Source organism: Heteronotia binoei, chromosome 8, assembly GCF_032191835.1.
Source record: "Heteronotia binoei isolate CCM8104 ecotype False Entrance Well chromosome 8, APGP_CSIRO_Hbin_v1, whole genome shotgun sequence".
Taxonomy (NCBI): domain Eukaryota; kingdom Metazoa; phylum Chordata; class Lepidosauria; order Squamata; family Gekkonidae; genus Heteronotia; species Heteronotia binoei.
In genome coordinates this window covers 105,065,002-105,092,475 of record NC_083230.1, presented here as the reverse complement: position 1 = coordinate 105,092,475, position 27,474 = coordinate 105,065,002, and the positions used below count along the sequence as shown (strand labels likewise).

General features: G+C 43.4%; 1 protein-coding gene across 2 annotated transcripts in view; it reads left to right on the top strand.

Moving 5' to 3' along the window:
• The window catches only part of MICAL3 (microtubule associated monooxygenase, calponin and LIM domain containing 3), a 172,517-nt gene that overhangs the window by 80,093 nt on the left and 64,950 nt on the right, over positions 1-27,474 (top strand). Inside the window, exons 25-28 of one of the 2 annotated variants that reach the window (XM_060245796.1) lie at positions 13,596-13,791; positions 18,486-18,733; positions 21,835-21,924; positions 24,653-24,790. In XM_060245796.1, the coding sequence (XP_060101779.1) occupies positions 13,596-13,791; positions 18,486-18,733; positions 21,835-21,924; positions 24,653-24,790 (672 nt within the window). The remainder of the gene's footprint in view (positions 1-13,595; positions 13,792-18,485; positions 18,734-21,834; positions 21,925-24,652; positions 24,791-27,474) is intronic. The other variant, XM_060245797.1, reaches the window with a different exon arrangement.

Genomic DNA, 27,474 nt, shown 5'->3' with positions numbered 1-27,474 from the left:
ACCGTGGCCTGCACTGCCCTGCCGCTCTCACCTTCCCAAGAGTGGCCTAGGCAGCCGCCGACCTGGCCTACTCGTACACGCCAGCCCTGGTTGCAGGGATAGGAAAGGAAGGTGATCATAAGCTGCTCTGAGAGACTCCTTTGGGTAGTGAAAAGCATGGTATAAAAGCCAACTCTCCTCCTCCTCCATATTATCATTCTGACATCTTCAAGGTCTTGAGTAGAGATTTTCCCAGCCCCTGCTACCTGAGATAAAATCTGGGACTTGGTTTATGCAAGGCATGTGCCTTACTGCTGAGCTACAACCCCTCCTGGCATAGTTATGGTCTTGTTTTTTTTCCAGCCTTGACATAAATAGCTCCGTAACTGGCAAGGCAATTTGCCCTTTCTACTTTGAACTCTTAGGAATGCTGCTTCCCCCCCGTTGACACTTGGCTCATCATGGATGGATGTTGATAAATTCTAAGCCGCTAAGAGAGGTGTGTTTTGAGAGATTTGAGGAGTCATTGGCTTGTGATTGCAGCCAGCAATGATTCTCCAAGGGGTAAAAGGAACCTGAAGTTGTCCCCACCCCCACCAGAATTTTCTCATACACTTTCCCATGAATTCTCTTAATTTCGAATCAGGCTGCATGCATTCCACACACTTACCATGCAAATGGCAAAATAAGCTCTTTTGCACAGAATTTAACACCCTGAAGTCTTAGCTTTCATGTCAAACAAAGCAAAATGGACTTCAAATGAAAGGCAACTCGAAAGTGTGCATGGATAAGAATTGATAGTGATATTGATGGGCGGGGCTTTAGCACTTCTCTGAGCCCGAATTCTACAAAAGGAACCAATGTATGAAGGTGCAATTTGCAGAACTACACAAGCCTCAGAATTTCCAGTTGGATTTGGGTTTTTTTTAGCATTTTGTCAAATTTTGGGAAGTTATGGGACAAAACTTTCAAAGATTTTTGGTAAGCACTCATAATTCAGTCAGAGATAACTTCTTGCTCATTTGCCTCTCCCAAGATAAGATCTGTGCAATCCTGTTGAAGAATTCTTCCGTGCCTCATCTTGCTGTTTTGTGGCTAGTTTTGCGGCAATCCTTGTGAGGGAGAGTTACAAAAGACAGTTAGCTTTATAAATCAGGAGCTAGTTTCTTGGGAGATTTGTTTTACTGTCCAATATGCTTGCCTAAATGGCTACTGCTTGGGGTATTCTGTGCTGTAACATCACACCAGATACTCAAAATTCATGTATGCAGGGCGTATTTTGTAGCAGGAGCTCTTTTGCGTATTAGGCCACACACCCTTGATGTAGTCAATCCACCAAGAGCTTACAGGACTCTTATTACAAGGCCTACTTTAAGCTCTTGGAGGATTGGCTATATCAGGGGTGTGTGGCCTAATATGCAAACGAGCTCCTGCTACAAAATGAGCCCTGCATATTAGTGACTAAGCTATGAACCGGACAGTCTTTGGTTCCACATCTCTCCTCTGCCTAAAGCAAGCCACTGTTTTCTGAGTTGTTGACTTGCTCCACTATATGCAGTACAGGAGTAAGTAGCACCAGTGTAATCTACAGGTTTGTTTGAATGGATCGCAGAGACAATAGCCGAGGAACAGCTGCTCTTCTACTACAGACAAACATGACTACCCATCTGTAATTATTTCCAAAATAAGAAGATGAAGATATTGGATTTATATCCCACCCTCCATTCCAAAGAGTCTCAGAGTGGCTCACAATCTCCTTTACCTTCCCCTCCCCCACAACAGACATCCTATGAGGTAGATGAAGATACTGGATTTATATCCCGCCCTCCACTCCGAAGAGTCTCAGAGCGGCTCACAATCTCCTTTAGCTTCCTCCCCCACAACAAACACCCTGTGAGGTGGGTGGGGCTGGAGAGGGCTCTCACAGCAGCTGCCCTTTCAAGGACAACCTCTGCCACAGCTATGGCTGACCCAAGGCCATTCCAGCAGGTGCAAGTGGAGGAGTGGGGAATCAAACCCGGTTCTCCCAGATAAGAGTCCGCACACTTAACCACTACACCAAACTGGCTTGTGCTGCATAGGCCGCTGTCGTAAAAACAAGTGGGAAGCACCCTTGGACTGAAAGAACTAGTTGCCCATTTCTGGAGACCTTGGCCTTCAAAACCACAGAGGGCTGTATAAATGTCTATTAATATCACACAAAGTTTCCAGCCAGGACTGGTCCGCAAACCTTGCTGCCAGCTAACTTTCCTACCCACACGTTAGAGACAATTTCACAGGACGCTGCCATCCAGGCATGGATCCCTAACTTGTTCCACAAAGCTTGTAATGGAGTCGGACAGCAGAGGTGTCGATCCAAGAGCCACCACAGTATCTTCAAGTAACAAACAAATGGCAGAAAAGGAGATTATTTTGGAAATATCACGCACAAGGGAAAGAGTCCAAAAGCATGACAAATGCAGTGCTGTAATCTCTGCTCTGACATTCTTTTTACCAAGAAGTTGGCTCTCCAGAGTACTGAAATAATTAACACCCCCTCCCTCAAACTGGTCAGCTTTCATGTAACAGCTAAGCTGTCTGTCCTCTTCGGGGAAAACAGCAAGTTTGGGGTCATCTGTGTGCTGCTTGCGGTCCAAGGGTTTTTCAAAACTGTTAAGGACCAGAACACTTTCCTATTTAAGGATGTTTACTTCTTACCACTAAATTTTTTCGATCACCCCTTTTAGCCTCTTCCTCTGTAAACTAGTTGCTGAGGCAGGATGCTAGAACTCTTGGAAGAATCACGTGGAGTTCTGGCATGGCACTTCATGTTTGGTTTTTATAATAAGAACCGAAATGAACTTAGAAGTTCCTTGGAGTTATAACCACAAATACTTTTTCATATACTTTTCTAAGCGCTTTGAAGTCTTTTGTTGTGTGCTCTCACAACAGTCCTTTAAGAAGATCAGTGTTGTACCCGTTTTATGGCAACTGAAGCTGAGAGGGAGTTGCCCAAAGTCACAAAAGTTAGTCTTTAGTAGTTGTGGGTAGAAGAAGAATTGGTTTTTATATCCTGCTTCTTTCTACTTTAGGAGCCCTGTGGCACAGAGTGGTAAGCTGCAATACTACAGTCCAAGCTCTGCTCACAACCTGAGTTCAATCCTGGCGGAAGCTGGGTTCAGGTAGCCAACTCAAGGTTGACTCAGCCTTCCATCCTTCCAAAGTCAGTAAAATGAGTACCCAGCTTGCTGGGGGTAAAGTGTAGATGAGTGGGGAAGGCAATGGCAAACCACCCCATAAAAAGTCTGCTGTGAAAACGTCATGTGACATCGGAAACGACTGGTGTTTGCACAGGGGACTACCTTTACCCTTTTTCTTTCTCTATTTCAAGGAGTCTCAGAGCAGCTTACAATTGCTTTTCTCTTTGTCTCCCCACAACAGGCACTTTGTGAGGGAGGTGGGGCTGAGAGAGTTCTGAGGAAACTGGGACTGGCCCAAGATCACCCAGCAGGCTTCATGTGGAGGAGGAGGGGGGAATCAAACCTGGTCCCCCAGATTAGAGTCTGCTGCTGTTAATCATCACACCACGCTGACTGTTTTCATATGTGTGAAATACAAGCATGTAAGAAATAGAAATTATGCAAAATTTTCTATTCTTTGGCTTCGTCATCAACCAAAAGGGAGACTGCAACCAAGAAATCAGAAGAGATTGAGAATGGGGAAGGCAGCCATGTAGGAGCTGGAGAAGACTGTTAAGTATAAGGATGTGTCTCTCATTGGCTACTGAGAAAATTCATGCCATAGTATTCTCCATTATGATGCATGGGTGTGAAAGTTGGACAATGAAGAAGGCAGGCAGGAAGAAATTGAGTCTTTTGAAATATGGTGTTGGAAGAGAGTCTCACAGATACCATGGATCATTACAAAACCCCCAAATCAGTAGGTTCCAGAGCAAATGAAGCCTGAAATGACTAAATTGAGGCTGCCGTACTTTGGTCACGTTATGAGAAGACAGGAGTCACTGGAGAAGACAAGCTGAAGGCAGCAGGAAAAGAGGAAGACCCAAAATGAGATGGACTGGCTCAATCAAGGAAGCTACAGCCCTCAGTTTTCAACTGGAGCAAGGCTGTTGATATGACATTTTTGGAGGTCCTTAATTCATAGGATGGCCATAGGACTGAAATGACTTGACAGCATTTAACACACACACAAGAAATGCCTTATCCTGAATTTAGACCACTGGTTTGTTTTGTCTGGTAGTTACTTTCATTGGCAGCAGTTCTCCTAAATCTTAAGCAAGAGGTCTTTCCCCACCCTGCTTCCATTGATGCTTCTAAACAGAGATGTTGGGACACTTAGAAATGCAAAGTGTATGCATGTCCAATGAGCCTGGGTCCCTTCCCCGAGCCTGATTTTTAAAAAAAGTTTAAAGGTTCTTGTTGCTTCTAAATATATGTTAGGCAGCACTATCAAACACGCTTTCCCTTCCATATGCCTACCATATTCCCCATCTCTGAACACAGCAGAGCAGGGAGGAAAACAATGAAAGAAAAAAACACACAAGGAATAAAACTGAAAGATGGGGAAAGGGGGAAGTGAACCTTACCCAAATAGCTAGTTTTGTGGCAGTCCCTAACTCATAAGAACATAAGAGAAGCCATGTTGGTTCAGGCCAATAGCCCATCCAGTCCAACACTCTGTATCACACTAAGAACATAAGAGAAGCCATGTTGGATCAGGCCAATTGCCCATCCAGTCCAACACTCTGTATCACACAGTGGCCAAAATTTTTATTTATATATATATATATATATATATATATATATATATATATATATATATATATATATATATATATATATATATATATATATATATATATATATATATATATATATATATATATATATACACACACACACACACACACACACACACACTGTGGCTAATAGCCACGGATGGACCTCTGCTCCATATTTTTATCTAACCCCCTCTTGAAGCTGGCTATGCTTGTAGCCGCCACCACCTCCTGTGGCAGTGAATTCCACATGTTAATCACCCTTTGGGTGAAGAAGTACCTCCCTTTATCCGTTCTAACCCGACTGCTCAGCAATTTCATTGAATGCCCACGAGTTCTTGAATTGTGAGAAAGGGAGAAAAGTACTTCTTTCTCTACCTTCTCCATCCCATGCATAATCTTGTAAACCTCTATCATGTCACCCCACAGTCGACGTTTCTCCAAGCTAAAGAGCCCCAAGCGTTTTAACCTTTCTTCATAGGGAAAGTGTTCCAAACCTGTAATCATTCTAGTTGCCCTTTTCTGCACTTTTTCCAATGCTATAATATCCTTTTTGAGATGCGGTGACCAGAATTGCACACAGTATTCCAAATGAGATGGCACCATCGATTTATACAGGGGCATTATGATACTGGCTGATTTGTTTTCAATTCCCTTCCTAATAATTCCCAGCATGGCGTTGGCCTTTTTTATTGCAGTCGCACACTGTCTTGAGATTTTCAGTGAGTTATCTTCCATGACCCCAAGATCTCTCTCTTGGTCAGACTCTGCCAGTTCACACCCCATCAACTTGTATTTGTAGCTGGGATTCTTGGCCCCAATGTGCATTACTTTGCACTTGGCCACATTGAACCTCATCTGCCACGTTGACGCCCACTTGCCCAGCCTCAACAGATCCCTTTGGAGTTCCTCACAATCCTCTCTGGTTCTCACCACCCTGAACAATTTAGTGTCATCTGCAAACTTGGCCACTTCACTGCTTACTCTCAACTCCAAATCATTTATGAACAAGTTAAAGAGCATGGGACCCAGTACTGAGCCCTGCAGCACTCCACTGCTTACCGTCCTCCACTGCGAAGACTGCCCATTTATGCTCACTCTCTGCTTCCTATTAATTAGCCAGTTTTTGATCCACAAGAGGACCTGCCCTTTTACTCCATGACTCTTGAGCTTACTAAGGAGCCTTTGATGAGGAGCCTATCTTATTTTTTTTCTAACCACAATATATATTTTTGGAATCTCTGCTTGAATTCTAAAACAAGTGTAATTCTGAAGCCTGGATAATCTGCCATAAATGTCTATTACAGTAATGGAGGTTAATTTAATACGACAGATCTTTAAAGCAGGGCTAATTCCCAGCATTATTTAAAATGGTGCAAAAAACCTTCCAGTAAATGCACATCCTTTTAACACGGCTGCTTTTATTCCTGCTGGAAACAAAAGGACTTAATTGCAGTTGGATCGTTATTGTTATGTTCTTAGGGCCCAGGCTGAGACCACAGCTGTTAACAAAATTGCTTCTTAATCATGCCTCACACCTACAGGGCTTTCCTGCACCTTCTAATCAAGCTTGGAGTGTTTTATTGTTAGAAACATAGAATGAGACAGAGCAATAAAAAAAACCCAAGAGAGGCCTCTTTAAACCTGGATGCTGTTAGGAATTTGAACTCCGCTTACACTCTTAGCATAAGAGCCATATAGAATAAACATCAGATGGAAGGAAGGGAAATAATTGGGGGAGGAAGGGAGGGATGGAAAGAAAGCAACTTTAACTTTAAATGCATTCTCCAAGCCATTGGCTGGCTTGGCTTGAAAAAGTGAGTTAAAGAGAGAAATGCCTTCTCCAAGCTGGCCAATGGGGCAGAGGGAACTTCAAGCCACACAATATGTGTGAAAGAGCCACATGTGGCTCCTGAACCACAGTTGCCAGAATGGCCACCCCTGGTTTACACTATAGTCTTTAAAAAAAAAGAAGTAGGTGGATCCTTAGGAGAGGGAAGGCTCTTGCTGATATGTATCCTTTCAGTGGGTCTTCCATCATCCAAAGTCATTTTGCTTTTGCTGTCAGCCCAGGACTGAGAGTGTCATTCCAGGCCAGGTCCTCCGGTGCTTGTTCTGCAGATGACAAAATCAGCTTTGGGCTGAGTCTGTCCTGCAATTATTTTTTAGATTTCATGCTCTAATTCAGTTCCTCGGGGTGGTGTACAAAAAAAGCAGTAATGTGATAACGGTACATAAAAACCCCAAACGAGGCAGAAATAAGCTGAAATTATTAAGCCAGTAACCAGTTAATATTGTTTTTAAAATGCCATTCTCCTTATTGTTGGTGATAAAATGGAAAATTGAAACAAAAGCTCTCTGAGGGTGTAATGAGACTTGTGCTCTGTGGGCATCCAGGGTGAGGGGATCTAATAATAATTGGAGGACTTGAATCTGCTGAGTCCGCTTGCAGAGAGGGTGGGATATAAATCTGAAGTAATAATAATAAAATAATAATAATGAACTTGCACTGAGAAATTTTAGTGTGCACAGAGGCATAAGTGTATCTTGAGGGTCTGGGAATCATAAATATACAGAGACGGTGCATTGTAGCCATTTAAGTGTAGTGGTTAAGTGCACGGACTCTTATCTGGGAGAACCGGGTTTGATTCCCCACTCCTCCACTTGCACCTGCTGGAATGGCCTTGGGTCAGCCTAGCTTTGGCAGAGCTTGTCCTTGAAAGGGCAGCTGCTGTAAGAGCCCTCTCCAGCCGCACCCACCTCACAGGGTGTCTGTTGTGGGGGAGGAAGGTAAAGGAGATTGTGAGTCACTCTGAGGGTGGGATATAAATCCAATATCATCATCATCTTCTAGGGTTGCTAGCTTTGGGATGGGAAATTCCTGGAGATTTGGGGGTGGAGCCTAGGTGGGGCTGGGGTTTGCAGAGGAACCTCAGAAGGGTATAGTGACACTCTCAGAAGCAGCCATTTTCTCGTGGAGAGCTGATCTATGTAGCCTGGAGATCAGTTGAAATTCTGTTAGAGCTCTAGGCCCCACCTGGAGATTGGCAACCCTAGGGGAGACCCAGGTTCAAATCGCTGTTTTCCATGAGACTCATTGGGTGACCTTTAGCTGCTTCACAAGGTTGTCGTAAGGATAGGATGATGGCAGGGGAAATGATGTCACCTTGTCTGAACTCCTTGGAGAAAAGCAAATTAATGTGAAATAACAAAATCCAAATGCAAGTAGTCTAATGTGAAATTACTTTACTTTCTCATCAGTTCTGAGACCTCTAGAGCATCTTACAATAAAACATGACATAAAAAACCCAGAAGGAAACAACAAAAATCATGTTGCAGATAGGGAACGTGAAAATTTGTAAAACCTGTAAAAATCTGCCAGACGCAGCAGAAACATCAGCTATTTCTTTAAGACATTTTAATGCCACCTTTCTACCCATTCAGGGTCCTTGGGTGCAGCGAACATAAAAAGCATTAAAACATTTGAACAATTAAAATAAATGTAATATTATAAAATTATTTCAATAAAACCACATAAATAGTTAACACTGGAACCAGAAAGGAGGTCCATAACTGTTATTGAGGGTATGCCCAATGAAACAGAAAAGTCTTTACCAGCCGGCAAAAGACACTGGTAGAGAGAAACAGATGAAATCTCCCTGGGAAGAGAGTTGTGGAGGCTTGGTGCCATGACCAAGTCCCCTTAGTACCCATCCAGCTTCACATGGGGCAAGGGGGTGGGGGCAACAGAAGCAAGGCCTCTGAGGATTACTCAAGGGGATGGGTGGGTTCATATGGAAGAAGGTATTCCTTAGGCATTTTGGTCCCACACTCTACAGGGCTATTAAGGTCATTCACAAATTCATTCACTCACATTTCTATCCCGCCCTCTCCAAATGGGTTCATGGCAGGTCACATCGAAGAAAACAAACTATATATTTCCAGGGGTTGTTTTGTAGAAAAATATGTGGTGGAGCTCATCCAGGGATTGCTATGCTGCTGTACCTACTATTCAATGGGCAAAGTGGGAAGGAGAAGGGGGAACCCTCAGGAAGGTTCAGGAGCTGTGCTCCCGTGAACTCCTGCTGAATCCGAGGCCTGCATATTTCTAAAACAACTAACTAAGCATAAAATCAAACAGCCAATTTACTAATTAAAATTCAATAATTTAAAAAATTCAGATGGCTACCATTTAAAAAACCTAATCCCTGGCTAGACAGGAACAAGGAATAAAGTAGTCATAGTCAAGTGCTGTGGACCAGAATATAACGAGTTAATAATAGCATATCAAATTGAGCCTGAAAGTAAATTGGAAGCCTAGATGGAACAAGGAACAAGATGAAGTGATAACAGTCCCTATGACCCACCCCAGTTGACATTCCGACCACAATGTTCTGTACCAACTGTAGCTTCTGGACGGTCTTCAGGGTAGCCCCACATACAGCACATTGGAATAATATAATTTAGATGTTACTCTGGCACACACCACAGTGGCAAGATCTTTTCTGCACAGGAAGAACCATGGGTGGCTCACCAGCCACAGCTGGTGAAAGGTACCCCTGGCCACCACTGCCACCTGTTTATTCAACAGGAGACCTGGATCCAGCAGCACCCTCAAGCTGCAGACCTGCTCCTTTAGGGGGAGAGCAATTCCTTCCAGAACAGGAGATATCCCGTTTCCTGGGTCAGATCAGATATCCTGTTCCTGGGGGATCTTTCCCTCACTAGTAGCACCTCTATTTGTTGGGATTAAATTTCAGCCTGCTAGCCCTCATTTTTTCCAAAACTTCCTCCAGGCACCTATTCATGGCTTCCCTGGGATCTGCTGGTAGTGTGAAATAAAGCAGAGTGTCATGATCCATTTTGTAAAAGCGAATATGGAACAAAACATATTTGAGGAAGTACAATTCCAGTAATCCTGGTGCTGCCACCAAAAAGGCCCTGTCTGTGTCATTCCCCTTCCCCCAAAGTCTGACAGCAGGGGAACATGGTCTAGGGATACACAAGATTATTTAAATATGTGAATAGTTCTTGTTGAAAAAAACTGTTCTATTAAATTATTTGAGTAAATGCACTAAGTGCCTCAATGTGTTATGCTCATCCCATTGCCCCATGTTAGTTGGCCAGAACTGTGGAAGGCTGAAACAGCTTTACTGATCACTGAGTGAAATTCTGCTTGCACTTTCCCCCTTATGCCTTTCTAAATAAAAGCAGCTGGAAGTTTCTTTATTTTAAAAAAAATAAAATCAAGCCTGAATGTTCAGGGAAAGATGAAGCATAGCCCTGCAGGGGATATAGGCCTAATAAGGTAAAAGAAGAAGACCATAGATTTATACCCCGCCATTCACTCTGAATCTCAGAGTGGCTTGCAATCTCCTTAATCTTCTTCCCCCACAACAGGCACGCTGTGAGGTAGGTAGGTCTGAGAAGGCTCTCACAGCAGCTGCCCTATCAAGGACAACCTCTGCCAGAGCTATGGCTGACCCAAGGCCATTCCAGCAGCTGCAAGTGGAGGAGTGGGGAATCAAACCCGGTTCTCCCAGATAAGAGTCCACGCACTTAACCACTACACCAAATTATGTGGTCACATCAAGACTTTCGTGGAGTTCTTTCTGAACAAGCCATATTTCATGTTAAGTGGATCATAAAGATAATATTAGGGCAGTGTGAGAAATGTAGCATAAAAGGACTGATGCTGTGTATAACTAGGATGTTGTTGTGTTTTAACAATTTATTAATAACACATGGTTACAATATTTAATTATCTTTTTCTTACACTAAACCATATGATATTTCACCCCCCCTCCCTCCAATATTGACTTCCCCGAAGTTATAAATTTAAATTCAATTCTAAAGGTACCACTAATCTATCAAAAAAAAATACTTTTATTTAATACTAAAAAATTGTCCAATATCTTTTTATGTTCCACTCTTTCTCCATATATCCTTTGAATTTCTTCCACTCCTTTTTGAATAAGTCTAAGTCATAGTCTTTTAAGGTTTTAGTTAATTTGTCCATTTCACTCCACGATAAAACTTTCACAATCCAATCCCATTTCTCTGGTATTTTTCCTTGTTTCCAAGGCTGCGCATACAATGTCCTCGCAGCTGAGAGCAAGTACCAAATTAAAGTCCTGTCTTCCTTTGGAAATTTTTCTAATTGTAATCCAAGCAGAAAAGTCTCTGCGATTTTCTTGAAATCATAACCCAAAATTTTGGAGATTTCTTGTTGTATCATGTTCCAATACTCCTTCGCTTTTTCACAAGTCCACCACATATGAAAGAAAGAGCCTTCATGTTTTTTACATTTCCAACATCTATCCGACATCTTTTTGCTCATCCTAGCCAGCTTTTTCGGAGTCATATACCACCTATACATCATCTTAAAACAATTCTCCTTAATACTCTGACAAGTTGAGATCTTCATCGAGTTCTTCCAAAGGTGCCCCCATGCATCCATTTGTATTTCTCTATTTACATTAATTGCCCATTTTACCATTTGAGATTTTACAACTTCTTCTTCTGTAAACCATTTCAATAGTAATTTATATACTTTCGATATTAATTTTTCATTATCTCCAAGCAGGACCCTTTCCAGTTCTGTTTGCTCGCGTCTAATTCCATCCATTTTAATATCATTTTCCATCAAGCTTTTAATTTGTTGCATCTGAAACCAATCATATTTATTATTTAACTCTTCCGCAGATTTTAATTCAATTTTGTTTCCTTGGATCTTAAGAAGAAGAAGAAGATATTGGATTTCTATCCCGCCCTCCACTCCGAAGAGTCTCAGAGCGGCTCACAATCTCCTTTACTTTCCTCCCCCACAACAGACACCCTGTGAGGTGGGTGGGGCTGGAGAGGGCTCTCACAGCAGCTGCCCTTTCAAGGACAACCACTATGAGAGCTATGGCTGACCCAAGGCCATCTCAGCAAGTGCAAGTGGAGGAGTGGGGAATCAAACCCGGTTCTCCCAGATAAGAGTCCGCACACTTAACCACTACACCAAACTGGCTCTCCTTAAGCAGTTGATTGTATGACATCGCTCTTTCTTTATCAGATTCAGCTGTTATTTTTATTACTTCTGCTGGCACTGTCCAAAGTATAACTAGGATGTTGTTGACTGGCTGTAATAGAGTAGTTTGTTCAGAGTGTTAGCCAGCCCATTCTGTCCATATTCACAGTAACCATATTCAGTTTCATTTGGTACTGTGGTGGAATGGGGCTTCTGATCTGTTTTTATGATTGTGATTGCAGAACCCAGGGGGATAGGGCTATGAACCAGCCTACAGGTGGGCGAACCACGATAAAGGTCCACAGTGTCAATGTCTAAACAATGAGCAATAAAAATACTGTGCAATATAAGATGATGATGATGATGATGATGATGATGATGATGATGATGATGATGATGATGATGATGATATTGGATTTATATCCTGCTCTCCACTCCGAATCTCAAGAGTCTCAGAGCAGCTCACAATCTCCTTTATCTTCCTCCCCCACAACAGACACCCTGTGAGGTGGGTGAGAGGACTCTCACAGCAGCTGCCCTTTCAAGGACAACCTCTGCCAGAGCTATGGCTGACCCAAGGCCATTCCAGCAGGTGCAAGTGGAGGAGTGGGGAATCAAACCCAGTTCTCCCAGATAAGAGTCCGCACACTTAACCACTATGCCAAACTGGCTCTCCAATATAGCTATAAGGTTGAATTCTGAATAATTCCTGTAAATAATTATTCAGAAATAAACAAATACAATCTCATTTGTGTGTAATTATTTACAATCAGCACATAAGGTGAAACAGGTACTTTCAGTGACAAAAATCACATATGTTAATGAAATAAAGTACTCAAGCAAATACAAAATCAGGGGAGGGACGGTGGCTAAGTGGCAGAGCATCTGCTTAGCAAGCAGAAGGTTCCAGGTTCAATCCCCAGCATCTCCAACTAAAAAGGGTTCAGGTAAATAGGTGTGGAAAACCTCAGCTTGAGACCCTGGAGAGCCGCTGCCAATCTGAGTAGACAATATTGACTTTGATGGGCCGAGGGTCTGATTCAGTATAAGGCAGCTTCATATGTTCATATACAAAATCACATGCATCCAAATAAATTATATACAAATAAGAAGAAAAATAGGAAGATCATAAATAAGATACAGGTGACCGGTAAATAGTCCAGTTTCAATAAAGACTTATCTTCATCAAGGTATCTAAAGTTCAAACTTGCTAAGTGATGCAAGTGTACACATATAGAGATCCTAATCTTTGTGCACACATACTTGATTCTAATGTTAATAAGAATAATAATTACTATAAACGTACATTTTTATTCAAGACTTTCTCTGCATGGAGAGGAATCCCAGAAATAAATGCAGTATACTTAACGTGACTGAGAAGTGATGTAGGCATGTGGAGAGGGGGACACTCTGTTTTTTTGGGCAAAACTCTATGGCAGAATTTGCTTCTACCATAGAGTTTTGCCCAAAAAACAGAGCATTGCCTCCTGACATCCACGACATGCCTGTTTCACTTCCAGGTCACGTAGACACCCCAGATTAATTTCTGGCATTCCTCCATTTTGGGGGGAGGCAATTTCCCCATGCCAGCCGGTGGCATTGAGTTGGGGGTTGGCAGCAGGAGACCCCTGCCCCCACCAAGGTCTGGCATCCCTATCAAAATACAGTCACATGCTCCTTCTGAGTAGAATTGAATTTAATGCTGTGCTCTGAAACGTATTTGGAGTGCTGATCTGTTACTCCCACTTCAGCGTTTGCTTTCAAAGTTTCACACTGGATCAACGCTGGTAAATTTCTCCCCCTCTGTTAATTCTCTTTTTTCAGCTCCCAATGTCAATGGCCTGGAAGAACCCAGTCTTGCCAAGCGGGTGCGGGGCACGCCAGAGCGGATTGAGCTGGAGAATTATCGGCTCTCGGTCCAGCGGGAAGAAGAGCTAGAAGAAGTGCCTGAGGAGACGCTGGCAGAGCACAACCTCAGCAGCGTGCTGGACAAAGGAACGGAAGAGGATCTACCCAGCAGGTTACTTTGCTTCATTCAGCTTCCTAACCGCTCACTGTAACTGGGTTTGGACTGCCCCTGTGTTTCCTAGAACCGACACTAAATCCATAGCGAAGGAAACTAAAAATCCCAACTTTCATGCTTGTCTTTTATCTTGCAAAGAGGAAAGAAATAGAATTGTCCTGTCTATCTCTTCCCCCACCCCCAGTCAAATGAAGGCATATAATGAGAAGAAATAGGATCATTTCATTCTCACACACACACACACACCCCGCATAGGGGATCCCCTGAGCGCGGGTCTTTTTCCCAGCCATTAATTTATACAGACAAAAGTAAAGGGGCGTGTTCAAACTCTGTGGGGAAGGCCTAAATCTTCTCCCTGCTCTTGTTGCATCTGTGCCAGAAAACAGCCTTTCAACTTGATGCCTATTTAAGCCATAGGAGTCATTGAGAGGTGAAACTTTCACTGTTTGCATAGTCCCCTGGTTCAGTATTCAGCCACACGCAATGAAGAGAAGGTGGATAAAGTCATGAACTGGCTGATATAAAGAAACTAATCTAAAGTTTTCTCTTCAGAGATGGACATTCATGACACTGAAATTTAGGACTCTTAATAAGGTTCAAACTACACAGGGGAATTCCATGGTTCTTTCCTCTTTTTAAAAGTTAAATAACCCCCTGTGCAAACAGGAGCAGCCTATGCCTTAGAGGCTAATAGAACTTGCCAGCCTTTAGGTTTTGGCGAGAGATCTGCCAGAATAACACCTGGTCTCCTGAAATCAGTTCCCCTGGAGACAGTGGCTGCTTTGGAGGGTGGACTTTGGAGGGGTATGTCATTATGCCCCACTGAGGTCCTTCCCTTCCCCAAACCCCACCCTTACCAGGATCTGTCCCCCAAATATCCAGGAATTTCCCAACCCAGAGCTAGCTGATCGATAACCATTTCTCCAAATCCAGATCGATAACCATTTCTCCAAATCCAGATCGATAACCATTTCTCCAAATCTTTTCCCAGCTCAAAGTCACTCTCAGAGTCAACTGCTTCTTCCCCCAAACAATGCAGGGAAAGGCAGATAACCTAAAGCAGTATTCTTTTAGAAGTGAGGCAAAGATACATTTAGTTTTTCAAGCCTTTTAGAACCTCCTCCCCGCCAGTAGTTGAAATTTTAGCTGTTCCGTTCTTACTGATTTCAGACCATTTGAGAGGCTCTAGATCAGGGGTGGCCAGACTTGCTTAATGTAAGAGCCATGTGGAATAAATGTCAGGTGTTTGAGGGAAGGAAGGAAGGAAGGAAGGAAGGAAGGAAGGAAGGAAGGAAGGAAGGAAGGAAGGAAGGAAGGAAGGAATTGTTAGTTGCCCAGAGTCTGCTTGAGGAGTGGGCGGCATATAAATCTAAAGTAAATGAAGAAGAAGAAGAAGACATTGGATTTATATTCCGCCCTCCACTCAGGAGTCTCAGAGCGGCTCACAATCTCCTTTACCTTCCTCCCCCACAACAGACACCCTGTGAGGTGGGTGGGGCTGAGAGGACTCTCACAGCAGCTGCCCTTTCAAGGACAAGCTCTGCCAGAGCTATGGCTGACCCAAGGCCATGCCAGCAGGTGCAAGTGGAGGAGTGGGGAATCAAACCTGGTTCTCCCTGATAAGAGTCTGCACACTTAACCACTACACCAAACTGGCTCTTACATTAAGCAAGGAGGAAGGAAGGAAGGAAGGAAGGAAGGAAGGAAGGAAGGAAGGAAGGAAGGAAGGAAGGAAGGAAGGAAGGAAGGAAGGAAGGAAGGAAGGAAGGAAGGAAGATGGGGGAGGGAGGAGGGAAGAAGAGGTGAAAAGAAAGCAACATTTAAATGCCTTCTTCAAGCCAGCTGACGGGGCAGTGAGGGCTTTGAGAGCCGCATTATGTGTCTGAAAGAGCAACATGTGACTCCCGAGCTGCAGTTTGGTGACCCCTGCTTTAGATGATGATTGCTGTTTTGTTGGGCTGCTATTTTCTGATAATGTGTAATGTTTTTCTTGTTATTGTTTTCTTGTTATCTCGTAATTGAAAGTGTAAAAGTGAAGCCACTCTCCCCCCCACAATTTATTCTAGTGGTTCACATCTCTAATTGTAAACTGCTTCAAAAAATTTTATGGAGAAGAAGAGTAGGCTTTTATACCCTGCTTTTCTTTACCTTAAAGAATCTCAAAACATCTTACAATCGCCTTCTCTTCCTCTCCTCCCAGCGGGCACCTTGTGAGATAGGTGCTGAGAGAGTTCTGGCTGTGACTGGCCCAAGGTCACCCAGCAGGCTTTGTGGTAATACAGGAGATCAGTACTTTAAATAAAGAAAAGTCAATATCTATCCCTGCCCCTAATGAAAAATCAGTTTGAGGGGAACATGGCTATCAGGTGAAAACGAACTGAAAATGGGAGAGAGATTAAATACAATATCTTCTCTGCTCACATCTCCTCCTTGGACACAATCTACTTTAGTCTTTTTTAGGTTGTGTTGTGTAGTGGTTGGAGTGTCAGACCAGGATCTGGGAGACCCCAGTTTTGAATCCCTGTTCTGCCATAGAAGTTTGCTGGGTGACAGTTGGACCAGTCACACTCTCAGCCTGACCTACATCACAGAATGGTTGTTCTGAGGGCAAAATTATAGAGGGAAGAACAGCACTGTATAAGTAAGGGTATAAACAGCTAAATAAGTAAACAAAATAGCTTAGAAACAAAACACAGAAGAGTTACTAGTAGAACTCCGTTTAGTATGCAGTTTGAGACAGAGTTCTGTACTCTGACCGGAGGGGTGGTGGTTCAAATGGGCATGCTCAAGATGCTATTTTTAAAAACCATAAACATAAAACTGATTTCTCTTCCAACCAAGCAAAGCCAACATTCCTCTTTTTTGAGGGCTAGCTATCTGTCAAGTGAGGAACTAAAATAAAAAGCAGACTTCGAAAAACTCTTTAACACAAATGTTTGGAAAAAACACATTCTTCGAAGTTGAGGAAATTACAATTATCTTTCTCTTGTCTAGATAAAATTCCCCTGTGGATGGTGGGTTTGTGAAGCTTGCTCATAATTTCACTTAATGGCCTTGTTTAAAAAAATATTATGAAAAATCTGGTCCCAAATCTCTGTTGAAGATAGATGGCTCACAGTTACATTGGCAAGACGGCTAGAATCCAACAGAAACACTTACTTAAAAACCAAGAATAAAAAGTTCATGCTGGGAAACTGATCAAGCAAAGACAACAGACAAAATCTAATGAGCATTTGTTGCCGCCAGTCTCATTGAAATCTTTGTCAACTATTTTAAAAATGATTGATGAAGATTACACTGGTATCTGGTGGATTTTCTCAATAAATCCAGAGGAACAAGGCGACTCCCAAGATACAAGGTAATGAGAAATGAAGGTGGATACATGGTAATTTACAATGCAATCCTAAACAGAGTTACATCTTCCTAATCTTGTTGACTTCATTGGACTTCAAAGGGTCTTATTCTCTTTAGGATTTCACGGGTAGCCTCCAGGGGCAGTGAAGGATGCTGCCTTTTGAGGAGGAGACCCCAACTGTTTTGAGCCTGGGCCACCTTTAGAATCCTGACAGAGGGTGGTAATCGTGACTACAAAATGGCTGCCGCAAAAAAGCATAGCAACACACACACACAGAGGAAACCTAAGTGGTGGGGAGAAGAAGGGCAATTAAAAAAAATACACTGTGAAAGAGGAGTAAGAGAGAATAAAAGCAGCCCTGTGATGGCAGCTGTCATGGAAACATAACTTTAATCTACCAAGTCAATCAGATCTCCGGTAGCCACTCAGAAGTCTTGCTGGACAAGTGCCCACCCATTTTAAAAAAAAACAACACTAGATGGGTGCCAGAAAATGTGCTGGTGGGCACTGTGTTGCCCAGGGGGTATTTTGATAGACCCCTGTTTTAGAGGATCACTCCTGGAAATAGTGACTATATGATGAGTCTGTGAGGGCGGAATTTATACCCCAAGCTGTCAATGAGTGCAACAAAGAACAGTTCAGTTTCTTGAAAACTTTACATTGGCTTCCCATTCTCCTCAGCAAGTTTGGACCCTTCTTCAAACTGAAGTTGCTCTTCAGCTGAAGGAAAGACTCAACAAATAAGATACAGGCCATGGTTTTTACAGGGATTCAAGAACTTTTCGATTACAGCACACATCTTTGTTTAAAAGTAATGCAGATTTTGTGTAACTACACGGTGTATTTTTATTACATTATTGGATCTCATATAACCATTGTCCAGTGCCTTCACCTGGGAGTTCCTGCTTTTTAATGTATGAATCTGTTAGTAATTAGTGTGTAGTAACTTAATGTAGTAGTAGTAACTTAGTGTAGCTGACTGGGGAAGGCAATGGCAAACCACCCTGTGTCTGCCATGAAAAAGTCATGATGTGACGTCACCCCTTGGGTCGGTAATGACTTGGTGCTTGAACAGGGGACTACCTTTACCTCTTTTTTTTTTTAACTTAATGTAAGAAGTAACATGAGAAGTTCTTGTGTAAAGAGAGTGCCTCATCTGCAGTTGTCTCCTTTTCCTCATTCAGTGACCTCAGTTCTTTTCCTTCCAAAATCCTGCACAAGTTGTGAAAAAGGAAAAGCGGCGCTCTTTGGCCATGCGGGTTTCAAAAAGGCCGTAAGCTGCAACGCAGTCCTTTTGCAAGGAAATCATGTGTTCCCTTGTCTGTTTCTTGTGCAGTAGCTCAGAATCTGAGATGGAGGAAGACGAGGAGGAGGAGGAGGAAGGTCGACCGCAGCAACCAACCTCTGACTTGGGCGGCGTGCCATGGAAAGAGGCAGTGCGGATACATGCCATGCTGAAGGGGAAGAGTGAAGAGGAGCTGGAGACTGAGAAAAACCATGATGTGGAGGAGGAAGAGGAAGGAGAGGAGGAGGAAGAGGAAGGAGAGGAGGAGGAAGAGGAGGAGGAAGAAGTCTCAAGCGAAGGTTAGTAGGTCTTCTTTTTCCTCTGAGGATGGATCTGTGCAGACTGGTCGCTCTTCTCTCTCTTTGTTTTGTTTTATTTAGAAATCCTTAAGGTTGATGAGCTTGCAGGGCTTTTTTTGAGTAGCAACACACAAACACAGTTCCAGCTGGCTTGGCTTCAGGGGGTGTGGCCTAATATGCAAATAAGTTCCAGCTGGGCTTTTGTTTTTACCAAAAAAAGAAAGCCCTGGAACTCTGTATGTGGATTGTTGGGAAGTCCAAAGAAAGCAGCAATTGGACAGTTCCTCAGACTATTTTTGGTCTAACCCATCTTTTTTCCCCTCTTGCTGCCTGTTGTGTGTAACACAGTGCACTTTTACTGCTGGGTCTACAAAAAAGTGCGAGCACTCATGCTTAAGACAGAGTTGTCATTTTGAGAGCCCAGCCCCAGTCAACAAGAGATCCGGGAGCTGAGTAGAGCTAATGGGATTCATTACCAAATCAGGTCAGGGTTTTTCTGGAAGCTTGGCTCTAAGTCTGAGGAGGTAGTTGAGCAGCAGTAGGATGGAGCCGAGCTTCAAACCAAGGCCAAAACTGCTCCTGATGGACAAAATTACTGGCATGCTGCCTGTGGCTTGTGGAACCTCTGGTGTTTACTCGGCCTGGGAAAGTTTGGAGGTCCCAGCCAATCAGAGTTCTGGGCTGAGGACCAATCAGGTATTAGATTGGGGGGGGGGTGGAGTTGAGCATAACCTTTGCCTTCTCACCTGAAGGAACCCAAATGCTAGTTTTGCAGTACTCAGTTCCTCAGTGGTAGTTCATTCTTTCCTTCCTGAGCTCCTTACAGCTGCTTTTGGGTGTGGCATTAATTTCCACGGTATTAACAATAATATAGCCACATGCCTGAACTGGAGGTTACCATCTAGGGCAGTTTGGAAATCCTCCGTGAGTCACACAATTGTTATGAAGAGAGAGAGATTAGTGCTGCCAGCCAGAGGGGACAGTGCCGCCTGAATTGCCTAAGGGGGTATCAGTTGCATGTTGGAGCAGGCAGGAGCTTTCCTAACAAAAGATGAATTTCAATTATTTAAAAGTTTAGGAACCGCAGACATGCAGAATGTTTTGTAGCTTTGAGGCTGCTACACAGCATTTATATTACTTTTTCTGCAACGGTTGTTCATGTGGGGAAGGAGGGGGATCTAGTGCAGCTTCCCTATGAGAGCCAGCGTGGTGTAGTGGTTAAGAGTCAAGGGCTGTAATCAGGAGAACCGGGTTTGATTCCCCATTTATCCACATGAAGCCAGCTTTTTGACCTTGGGCCAGTTACAGTTCTCTCAGCCTCACAAGGTGACTGTTATGGGGAGAGTAAGGGAAAGGTGGTTGTAAGCCACTTTTTAAGATAGATAAAGTGGGGTATAAAAACCTATACTGATTTTGCACAATGTTTGTTCCAGGGTGGAGAGCCCTTTTGCTCCCGGGGCTTCTCTCCATTTTCACACAAGTTGCCCCGGAGCTGCGAATTGGCGCACTGCTATTCCACAGCAAGCAGAAACCACTCGTCAGAGGATCTCGCTTGTTGCAGAATAGCGGCACGCCAACTCACAGCTCTGGGGCAACGTGTGCAAAAACGGAGAGAAGCCCCGGGAGCAAAAGGGCTTTCCACCCGGAACAAGCGTAGTGCAAAATCAGTCCTACTCTTCTTCTTCTTCCCTGCTGTTCTGTTTTCTTAATTGCGCTTGGCAGCTTCACCAGATTTGATTCAAGTATCTTTGGGGAGCGTCTCCTCCAAACAAAGCAGTTCCATGTTCAAAACGGACCTCAGCTGCCAGCGATCGCCGTTCTCTTTTGCAAGATTTGCCTTTTCAGTAAAGCCTTTGAGCAGTTAGCCAATGGCGATCAAGAGCTTTAGTGAGAAAGGCTTGGATTAGCCGAGGCTATTATTATCGCGCTGCGTGAAAGGAGAAGGGACTTGCTGTTGAGCTCCCTAACATTTTTCTACATGGAAATTGTCAAACTGCCACTTGAAGGTAATCTGCTGGGGTTTTGTTTAGGGTAGATTTACAGATGTGACGTTCCCAGAACTCCTTTTTCATGTGTCTGTTTGCCTGGGATAGGAAAAAGTTACCTCATGATGATCTTAGTATGGAAGGCCTCACCACTTGTGATAGATTTCCTAGGTAATTGCTTCTTGGTAAGGAAATCACTTGTAACCCAGCCTTCTTTGAGGCCCCAAACAGTAATAGCATTTTTGTTTAATTTATAATTTTTATTAAAATTTTCCAACTTACAAATATAAACAGATCTATAAGTATATCTTTTACATATTTGTTACAACAATATCAGCCTTTTAACAAAAAAAGACCAACATTAATCTAAGGAAGAAAAGAAAATTAAAATACTTGATTACAAAACCCTAATCCTCCTAGGAAAAGAAATCATTTATTGATATAGAGGGTTTATTGGATTTATATATTTTTCTGCTGTATATGTCAGGAAAGAAGCCAAGTGGCCACAGATTTGGATTCATAAGATTCAGGATCATTAATAACAATTTTAAAAAAATATGACACATGGCAACAAAATAAGGCAGCAATAAAAGAGTGAGATTTGATTTGAATTGTTTTTATGTTCCCTTTGAGTTTGGGGTCTGGGACAAACTTTATTTATTTATTTATATTATTCTATTTTTAGCTCGCCCTTCCTGTAGAACAGGCTCAGAATGGCCTTTCTGTCTCCCCAACTGATAGTCTTTGTACCATAGATTATGTTTGGGTGTGCGGATTACCTATGTCACCTATGACACAGGTAAGCTGCACATACATTTGTCCTGCTGGGAGAATCCCACTTGACTGTGGATTCTTGTGGTACATACACAAGGCACAGTAGGAGAGGTGTGTTCACAATATGGGTACCTTTATGGTATCTGCGGTTTCATACATGAAGGTAAAATCTATCTGACTGATTTATGATGGATGAAACAGCATCTCTGAGCCATTTTTGGGTTTGCCCTACTCCGTACCACCTCTGGGTTCTTTCTGATTATCTGTCCTTCTCTTTCTCTTCATTTCCTTCTTATTTCTGTATCAATGCTATTTGTCGGTGTGTGACTCCCCCTGCTGTAGAGGGAGAGTATTACCCTTGGCAGAGTGAGCTTCAGCAAGGCCTCTGGCTTCAGCGTCTCTCAGAGGAAGAGGACACGGGTACATTCAAAGGTACCCTTGCCACCGTCACCACTTCTTCCCCCCACCACCACCCAAAGAGGTTTTCAGGGGGAGCCTCATTTAACAAAGAGCAGGTCTCGCATGAACCGACGTATACTGCATTTATGAAGAAGCTTCTCTTTTTTGTTTTTTGCCGCTAACTTCCAGATCGGAAGCAGACAGCGCCATGTAAATTTTTACCAAATGAAATCCTGCTGTTTGATTTCTTGACTCAAAAACAGTTTGGTTGTGTTTGGATGAAAAGCTTGGTGTGAGCACCTGCTTCCCTGTTGTTAAATTCCAGCTGTGGCCGAAAGAATTGCTGCTGCCACCCAGCTTCTGTTCCCGCAGTGTGCGCTTGTCTGGGAAGAAAGGCTGAAAGCTCGCTTAAGCACTGATGAGCGATGAGGCGTGTGCTGTTAGACATGTGTGACAAGTTTTGCTGTGGTGTGTTTTGTGCTCCCCAGCCCCCACCACAGGGGCGTAGCCTGTCATTTTCCTGACAAGGATTTCTGCCTCCAGCAAGAAACCACAAGTCATCCCCCGCCCCCATTTCATTATTATGCCAGAGGCTGTGAGTAATAACACCTTAATTTTGTAAGGCATGGTCAGAAGATGACCATACCCTGGCTCAGGGCTTTTTTTTTTGTACCAGGAACTCCTTTGCATATTAGGCCCCACACTCCTGATGTAGCCAGTCCTCCTGGAGCTTACAGTAGGCCCTGTACAAAGAGCCCTGTAAGCTCTTGGAGGATTGGCTACATCATGGCGGTGTGGCCTAATATGCAAAGGAGTTCCTGCTACAAAAAAGCCCTGGCTTCAGGGCTGGTCCTGCCACTAGGCAAACTAGGCAATTGCTAAGGACTCCAGCAATCTGGAGGCACCAAAGTGGCCACCCCCTCATGTGACTTGGTGACATTATCAGTGTGGGGGGGGGGGCAGAAGTTAGCTTTGCCTAGGGTGCCAGACAGTCTAGAGCCGGCCCTGCCTGGCTTTGGCTTGCCACTGTTTATATATTCTGCAGAAACATATTCCCATTTATGCTTTTGGCGAGATGAATGTCATTCAGAAACACAAGATTATATATTTTTTTTCATCCTTGATATTCAATTGCAGTAATTCTATAAACGGGGAGCAGATTGCCACGCCAACGACTGTGTTAACTGCCTTTCTGTCAGCGAGGCCAATTGGCTGTCCTCGGTTTAAATTTAAATGTTTCTTCCTAAATCTTACACGGCAGACACCCCCTTTGAACTGGCCAAGTGAAACTTGGACTTGGTGAGGTGTGTGTTATATTCTGCCAAACAAGGAAGTACAATTTCTGATGATCAAGCGAGCCCTGCTCTTAGGGGGGGGGGGTCTTGCTAAGTTTCTATGCATTTCCCTTCCACTCTCTCTCTCGCTCTCTCTGTCCTTTCTGGTTTATAACTCCGCTTTCTAACTCCAAAGGCTGTGTGAATTGGTGTGAACACTAACTCCGCTTAACCCCAGGACTTGCATCAAGGGCACTTAGGAGCATGCGTCTTGGCCGGGGAGCCAGGTTTTTATCACTCACTTTTCTAAATCGATGGTTTCTTTCAGCAGTTCCATTTTACATCACAACGTTGTGTTGACTTAACCTTCATACTAACAAAAAGGGAGAAGAACAATTGATTTACTTTCCCTGCCCCCCCGCCCCACCACTTTAAGTGGCTTCTTTTCTCCCTTTCAAATGTATTTTCTTCTCCGAAAGTAGTGTCTGAAACTTACATTGCCGGACGATGCTTTCAAAGATCACCGGAAAAAAGGAAATGCTTCTGGCCTCAAATCTGAAATTTGAGCAGTGCGGCGCAAACAGTTCTTTAGAAACATATGTGGGCAATATACGCATGTTGGTACAAGTTGTTGCAGTTGCAGAGCTCAGTCTGGCCAGCTCACTGCCCACTTTCTCTATATTTAGGACTGTCTGATGAAGTCTGCTTAGAGCATACGAAAGCTTACATTCGGAATAAAACTTAGTTGGACTTAAAGCTGCAACTTGTCTACTGCTTTGTTCTTGTGCTTCACTTTGGCACTTGGTGACATACAGAATTATTATTATTATTATTATTAATTTTATTTATATCCCGCCCTCCCCGCCTAGGCAGGCTCAGGGCGGCTAACAACATTCAATAAAACATGATATAAATACAGTAGTTAAAGTAATGTTGCGGAAATCAACAGCAGCAGTAGCACACCGAATGGATACCCATTGTTGCTGTTTGAAAGAGCAGAGAAAGAACAAGAAGCAGCTTCTATGATATATTTATTTTATTACATCCTTGGTTGACAAAGTGTGCATTTCTTGTTGATATTCATAAAAGGATGCTAAAAGGTACAGGTTACTGTTTACCTTCATGGTGACCTGCCATTCCTTGCAGAGTGTCCATCAGTTGCCTAGGGTTGTTCAGCAGGAGAATTTAGCCACAGTATTTGTTGTGAGCATTTTGCAAGCATTTTGGCATGGAGTCGATCTGAAACCTGGGATCCCATGAGCAAAAAAAAAAAGGCGAATGTGGAAGAAAACCTACACATGCATGGTGCTGAACTTTAACCTGTCTTCTCTTGCCAGCTGGTCTCAGCAAGTAACTTCCATTCTTTTCTTTCCTCCCTTTCCCTGCATTTCCATTCCCACGGTGTGTGCTCCTTTTCTTCTTCCTTCTCTGTCCCTCCCCTGTCCGCCTTTGCCACTCCATCAACATGATCTGCCCTTGTCTGATAGCTGGAAACCTGAGGCTGCAACAGATAGTAAATCCGGTTGATCCCCTGGAGATCTTGGCAGATGTGCACTGGACACACATCCGTCAGAAAGAGGAGGAGGAAAAACTGGGCCCTACCTCTAAATCCTCCACCTCCAGAGGTAAACCTTCCCCTCCTCACCTGTGTTGACTCCCTTTCATCACTGGCATATTTGTTCCCTATCATTTTAATCTCCAGGAAGGCCAAATCTTCTTCCAATGTGAGAGTGAATGTTGTTTTTAAAAGGTTGCTGGATTTCAGATTATGTCAGACCAACAAAAGAGGATTTTCCTGGCTTGTTTCTCTGGTTCCATTTGCAGTTTTGATGCCCTCTTTTATATAAAAATGCAATTGCTGTGATTTCTCATAAGCTACTGCCGCTAGAACAGAATGAGAGCTCAGAATGTCGGGCTTGCCTATAAACCCTTGGTCTAGTCCTGCTTTTCCATGCTTATGAAAGGAATTGTAGTTGGCTTTTCAAAGAAACAATCTGAGCTTTTTTTGTAGCAGGAACTCCTTTACATATTAGACTACACACCCCTGCTGTAGCCAATCTTCCAAGAACTTACAGGGCCAACTGTAAGCTCTTGGAGGATTGGCTACATCTTGTAGTGTGGCCTAATAGGCAAAGGAGTTCCTGCTACAAAAAAACCCCTAGAAACAATTATTTAATGGCCCAATAATTATTTATTTGCTGCAGCCTGGATCCCAAGCTGGTGTAAAAGCTGCCGATTCCTCTTTGCTTAGAACTGAACAAGCACAGCCATCCTTAGGGGTAGTCCCTAGCAAAGTGGTAGGGCACATTCCGTGCACACAGGAAGTCCAGGTTTCAATGCATAGCTTTCCTTTGTTTTGCATATAACAAGGTTTAGAACAGGACCCTGAAAGCTGCTGCCACACAGAATAAGACAATACCAGGATCAATGGACCGGTGATTGGATCAAGAAGTATAAAGAAACTTCCTTACGTGCTTATGCGTTAATCTTAACTCATTTCGGCAGCTTTTTGGCACTGTCCTTTGTATCAGGAGGGGATTTAAGAACAGGAATACTAGTTGTGAACTGTGACCTGTTATGGTATGCCTGCACTCCGTCCTACCGGGAATTACCTTGATGATTTCTTCTACCATCTTCAACAACAGAAGGTGTGTCTTGGCTCAGAGTGTTGCAGGAGAGAAGGGAAAGAGGAGGACGCTTCCAGGCCTCCTCATCCTTCCTCATACTCTGTATTTGTAACAGTGTCAGAGCTGGGGATGATTCTGCCCCTCAGGAGGTTGGTTAAATCCTGTCATTGCAGGATTAGGAAGATGTCTGTTCTGGAGAAGGCTTAACTTGAGGCTTGTAAGAGAATGGGAAAGCCGCAAGCCCCAGGGTCACAATCCTGATGTATGCTTTATTCACATGTTGGATATAACGGAAGGTTAACCTCACAGTCAACCTCCATACAAGGTTTTAGTTGTGCCAAGAACCTGTGGCTATAATGGAGAAATCTTAGAGAGGCCAATGTAAAGAAGGGGACATGGAATGGGAAGGGAAATTTCTAAGGACGAATTATAGATTAGATTGATAGGTGAAATATAATCAACAAAAATGATAAAGAACATAAGAGAAGCCATGTTAGATCAGGCCAATGGCCCTAACACTCTGTGTCACACAGTGGCCAAAAAACCAGGCGCCATCAGGAGGTCCACCAGTGGGGCCAGGACACTAGAAGCCCTCCCACTGTTGCCCCCCCCCCAGCACCAAGAATACAGAGCATCACTACCCCAGACAGAGAGTTCCATGACTAACCTATGGCTAATAGCCACTGATGGACCTCTGCTCCATATGTTTATCTGCTTCTGAAGAGCCTACAGCAGATTGCTGTTTTCCACTTGGTGCTGTTTATTCATTTAGACTATTTTGCTCAGTTCTGGAGGCTGTAATCAAAGAAAGTTGCCAGTAATTTTAAAGGATTTAATGGAGAGGGATCTAAAAGGAATGTGAGAATTACGAGGAAAGAACAATAGAGCCAAGTGTATTCCGTCTAAGAAATTACAATATATATGGACATGATGGCTTCTTCGGATATCAGAAAAAAGAATGATTGTACACACGTGCGCAGTAAGGGCAGAAGGCAAAATAATTAACTTAAATGATAAAAAGATTTGTTGCGGGGGCAAGGGAGAGAAAAAACTCACTAAGGACAAAGATTTCACAATTGCTGTAAGCAAAATTCATTTTACATTAGGACATTCCCTCTACCGTTTAAGAAGAAAACAAATCAATTTAGAGAGGCACCTGTAAGGAATGCTTCTGGTATGGAGTAACATGTCTCTGGACAAGGCATATTGCTACATGTTCCAAGTTTCAGACTGTGACAGGCCTTTTCTGCCACCTGAGGGGACCTACACAGCTTCCTGTGGTTTTGGGGAATCAGGTTTGTTTTAACTGACTCTTCCCCTCAGTTAAAAGGTAAAGGTAGTCCCCTGTGCAAGCACCAGTCATTTCCGACTCTGGGGTAACGTTGCTTTCACAACGTTTTCATGGCAGACTTTTTATGGGGTGGTTTGCCATTGCCTTCCCCAGTCATTTACACTTTACCCCCAGCAAGCTGGGTACTCATTTTACTGACCTGGGAAGGATGGAAGGCTGAGTCAACCATGAGCTGCCTACTGAACCCAGCTTCTGCTATGATCAAACTCAGGTCATGAGCAGAGCTTGGACTGCAGTACTGCAGCTTACCACTCTGCGCCATGGGCCTCAGTTACCAGATGTTTTGGGGATAGTGAGTGGGCTTTGGGTTCACTGCTGTGAGGTAAATTCT